Here is a 4,364-nt window from a genome sequence, read left to right as displayed (position 1 = left end):
CTCCGTTGGGTTCGCGGGGCAACGGAGGAACGGCCGCGAGCTCCGGCGGCTCCGCAGCAGCAGCAGCAGCAGCAGCAGCAGCAGCAGCAGCAGCAGGAACGCTTCTCTTGATAGGTTTTCCGCCCGACTTTTCCCTCGCTCCGCATCCCCTTCTCCCTCCCACTAACTGTATTCCCGTCCTGTCCCGTGCCGGGCCGTGCCGTCCGTGTTCCGCCTATCCCAGCCCGGCTGATGCCGCGTCCCGCAAGGCGCCCCTTGGCGGGGCTGCCCCGCGCCCGCCCCTGCCTGGCCCGCCGTGGTTCCGCCTGGGCCGGGCTCTCTCCGTACCGGCTGTGGCGCCGCTGGAAGAGCCGCTCGCTCTGGTGCTGGCGGAGCATTGCGGTCTTTTGGCTCGGCCTGGCGCGGGCTCTGGCCCAGCCCCAGCCGAGGCCCCGGCCCCGAACGAAGCCCCTGCCGCGGTTCTGCCCGCCGCCGCTCCGCTGCCGCCTGGCTCCCACCCCGTGGCCGAGAGCGTGGCCGGCAGCTTCCCCGCTCCGAGCTCCGCCGCTCGCCAGCTCGGCTGCAAGCCCCGAGCCGCCGCAGCCCAGGGCGGCTCGGCAAGCAGCAGCACGCCGGGCGGGCGGGCGCCCCGGGCAGAAGAGCGGGAGCGCGGTGCCGCCCGCACGGGCGGAGAAGCCTCCCCTGGAGCAGCTCTACCGGCAGGGCCCGCTGCTGGGCAGCGGCGGCTGCGGCAGCGTTTACTCCGGGACCCGGCTCGCCGACGGCGCCCCGGTAAGAGATGGGGCCGGCTCGCAGGGCAGCGGCAGGCGGCAGGCAGCGGGCGACGAGCTCAGCCCGCCGCTCGCCTTGGCTCTCAGGTGGCCATCAAGCGAGTGTCCCGAGAGCGCATCTCCGAGTGGGCGCGGCTGGTGAGTGAGCAGGGCCAGCGGGAGGAGCCGACAGGGAGGAGCCGGAAGGGCGGGCCGGGCAGGGCTGAGGCAAGGCCCGGCAGGGCGGCAGCCGGAACGATGCGAGGGCAGCGAGTGTGGAGTGAGCGGGGGCCGCGCAGCGCCCCGGGCCGGGCCATGGCGAGCCGCGGCGGGGCCGGGCAGGGGCTGCCCGAGGCGCGGCGCAGCATTGGCCCCGCTGACGGCATCACGGTCCCCCCACAGCGCAACGGCGCCCTTGTGCCCCTGGAGCTGGCGCTGCTGTGGATGGTGTCGCGGCCTGGCTTCCGCGGCGTCGTGCGGCTCCTGGACTGGTTCGAGGTGCCCGAGGGATTCGCGCTGGTCATGGAGCGTCCGCAGCGCAGTGAGGACCCCTGGTACTTCCTGCACGAGCGGCGCTTCCTGACGGAGCCCGTGGCGCGGGGGCTGTTCCGCCAGGTGCTGGAGGCCGTGCAGCACTGCAGCAGCCGCGGCGTCCTGCACCGCGACATCAAGGCCAAGAACGTCCTCGTCAACCTGGCCACGGGCGAGGCAAAGCTCATCGACTTCGGCTGCGGCACGATCCTCCAGGACACGTTCTACACCCGGATGTCAGGTGAGCCCAAGCCGGGGCCCAGCCGGGCAGCTGAGTTCCCCGCTTTGCGGGCAGAGGGGGAAGAGGGGGGAAGGAAAGAGGGGGAATCCTTCTTCAGCCAGCTGCAGCCAAGTTGCTTTTTGGCAGGGCAGGGCTGGCTGCTGTGGAACGGGAGCTGGCTGGGAGGGAGGGAAGGAAGGCAGGAGGGAGCAGCATGGGCCTGATGAGCTGCGCCCGTGTCCCATAGGAACGCCGGAGTACAGCCCACCGGAGTGGATCCTCTTTGGCTGCTACCATGGCCAGCCAGCCACTATCTGGTCCCTGGGCTTCCTGCTCTATGAGCTGGTCTGCGGGCACCTTCCTTTCCACACCAACGCGGACATCGTCTGGGGCCAGCTCGTCTTCCCGCCCCGGGTGTCTCAAGGTGGGGATGCGCCTTCAAGGCACGAAGGGAAGAACAGGGTTGGGAGGGGCACCTGGCACATAAGCATCCTGCCCTTGCACCTGGTGAGGAGGTGCATCTCCTGGGCTTAGCTGGAGGAGGTGGCACCAGTGCCTCTGTGCTGGTGTCCTCTGCAAGAGAGGATCAATAGGAAGCTTTTGGGTGCAGCTCTGAGCACTCCTGGTGTTGCCTGGGCACTGTGGAATGTGGGAGAGCATGGACAGGAGCCTTCTGGTTTCTCTCTGCAGAGTGCCAGCACCTCATCAGGTGGTGTTTATCCATGGACCCCACACACAGGCCATGCTTGGAGGACCTTTTTGAGCATTCTTGGCTGCAGGAGCCCTGCCTGGCCCAGGAGACAGCAGAGATGCATCCCTGAGCACAGTAGGATCCAGGAGCCTAGCAAGCAGTGGCACGCATCTCGTGGCACTGGAAGAAAACCCCGGAGCGTTTCCCTGCGGCCGTGGCGCGGAGGAGAGAGCACAGCCGAGGAGATGCTGCTTCCGCTGGTCCCCACGAGCTGTGGAGGGAGCGGCTCCGTGCTGCCCGTCCTATTGGAGAAGTGGTGGCAGTGCAGTGAAGGTGACACAGATTGGGACAGAGGAAACATCCCCCTGCAGCTCAATGGCATCGTGATGTCCCCGCAAGCCAAGGCACAGCTGGCGTGTTCTTCTGGAGCACGACGTGGAGCTGGGAACACCATCCTGGAGCTGGCCGCTGGCGGGGCAGAGCCAATTGGTTTTGGCTGCGGCCCTGCCTGAAGGACACGCTCTGCACTCCGATGAAATCAAGATGAGTCCCCAGCCGGCGCAGGGGCGGGGGGATGCTGGTGCTTCCAGGCACGGCAGGGCTCAGCCTGGCCACGTGCCGGAGGTTCCCTGCTCGGCAGCGCTGGGGAATATTAATTTTTCTGCCGGCCGCCGAGCTGCTTTTTGGCGGGACAGGGGACGGATGTCGTGGAAGGGGAGCCGGCTCCTGGCCTTGCTGACCTCTTCTGCCAGCCAGCCTGGCACGGGCTGAGGCGAGGGCAGCCAACCTGACAAAAGCATCCATCCACGTGGATGGGGGGCGGCAGAGGGGGACGGGTTCTGAAGCCGTGCAGACCCAGCTGGTCTGCTCTGCAGGCCCTTGAGGAAGGGGTGCGTTTACAGGCAGGAAAGGTGGGGATTTTCCCCACCCCTGGACAGGTTTAATTCTCACATGGAGTGGTCAGACCCTCCTCAGGCCTGTGAAATGGTAACAGGCTTTCTGCTTTTTCTTGTTTCCAGGTCTTGTTTTGAATTAACTTTCATGCAATTGTTCTTTTGTTTTCCCAGGAAGATTACACCTGGTGCCCAGACCGGACAGGGAAGCACCTGCAGCGTCCGTGGAGCGCGTCCAGTGCCAGCGCTGCCCCAGGGGCCACGGTCTGCAGGGACAGCCCCTTCCAGAAGGACGAGGACCTGGTTTGGGATCGGCTCCTCTCCTGGCAGCAGCTCTCCAGAGGTGGGCACCCGGATCCACAGCTCGGCTGGCAGAAGGGCTCCGGGCAGACGGCAGCGGGCACATGGGCATCCCGCTCTTGCAGCTGCTGAGGAGGTTGCTGTGCCATGATTAAGCAGAGGAGGTGGAATGTGGCCTGCCACGCTGCCCTTTTCTAAAAACAGAGAATGCTTGGGAGGTTTGGGCTCTGAGCAGAGCCAGCAGCCTGGCCCGGGCACAGGCCATGGCGGGACAGGGGGACAGGAGCCTGTTGCCACTGACCATGGCTCTCTGGTTTCTCTCCGCAGGCTGCCAGCACCTCATGCCATGGGAACGGCACCGCTCGGCCTGCCAGCCTGGGAGGGCTGGAGGGCGGCCGGTGTTCATTTGCTGTCAAAATAAATTTGTTTGGGTTTTTTTTGTCATCGTCATCATCGGGGCGTTTCTTTCCTCCTTTTCCAAGCTTTTGGCCTCCCTTTCACCAGGGTAATCTTTTTGTGTCCTTCCTCAGCCTCTTGATGGCATTTGGCAGGGGGGGTTAAGCAACGTGAAAAATTCAACAACAGCTCCTGTTGCCAACTGCAGCAGCTCCTTCAAGAGCCCCTTCCAGTGAGGTCTGCATGTGCCTTGCAAAAGGAAGTGCTTTGCAGCGATGGGGTTGTCGCCCTGCTGCAAAAGGCTGGGAGGAAATCAGAAATGGCAAAATGCCAATTTGGCTCAACCACCACCCAGGTTCTTCATCTTTTCCCTCTGCTCCGTGATAGGCAGGCAGGGCTGGACTCCAGGAAGGTTCAAGTTCTTGGTGCTCCCTGGCATCAAAGTCATGAAGTAAACCCTTGTATGCAGGGACTGCAACAGGGCTACTTGTCAGAACCCAGGAAATTCCTCTGGCTGCCCTGGAGGACTCGAGCCCCTGTCCAGGGGGCTCAGAGACCTTGGCACAGAGCCCAAGACCCCTGTG

At 64.8% G+C, this 4,364-nt stretch overlaps 1 protein-coding gene across 1 annotated transcript; it reads left to right on the top strand.

The window, feature by feature from the left end:
- Positions 1–231: 231 nt before the first annotated feature.
- On the top strand, positions 232–2,703 carry LOC136570456 (serine/threonine-protein kinase pim-1-like). The gene is given in 6 exon segments (XM_066570926.1): positions 232–771; positions 858–908; positions 1,152–1,521; positions 1,748–1,924; positions 2,191–2,318; positions 2,320–2,703. Coding segments are annotated over 6 exon segments (1,650 nt in total).
- Positions 2,704–4,364: the final 1,661 nt, after the last annotated feature.

This window comes from Molothrus aeneus, unplaced genomic scaffold, assembly GCF_037042795.1.
Source record: "Molothrus aeneus isolate 106 unplaced genomic scaffold, BPBGC_Maene_1.0 scaffold_34, whole genome shotgun sequence".
NCBI lineage: Eukaryota > Metazoa > Chordata > Aves > Passeriformes > Icteridae > Molothrus > Molothrus aeneus.
Note: the sequence above shows the minus strand (reverse complement) of the source record. Positions and strands in the feature narration are given on the sequence as shown.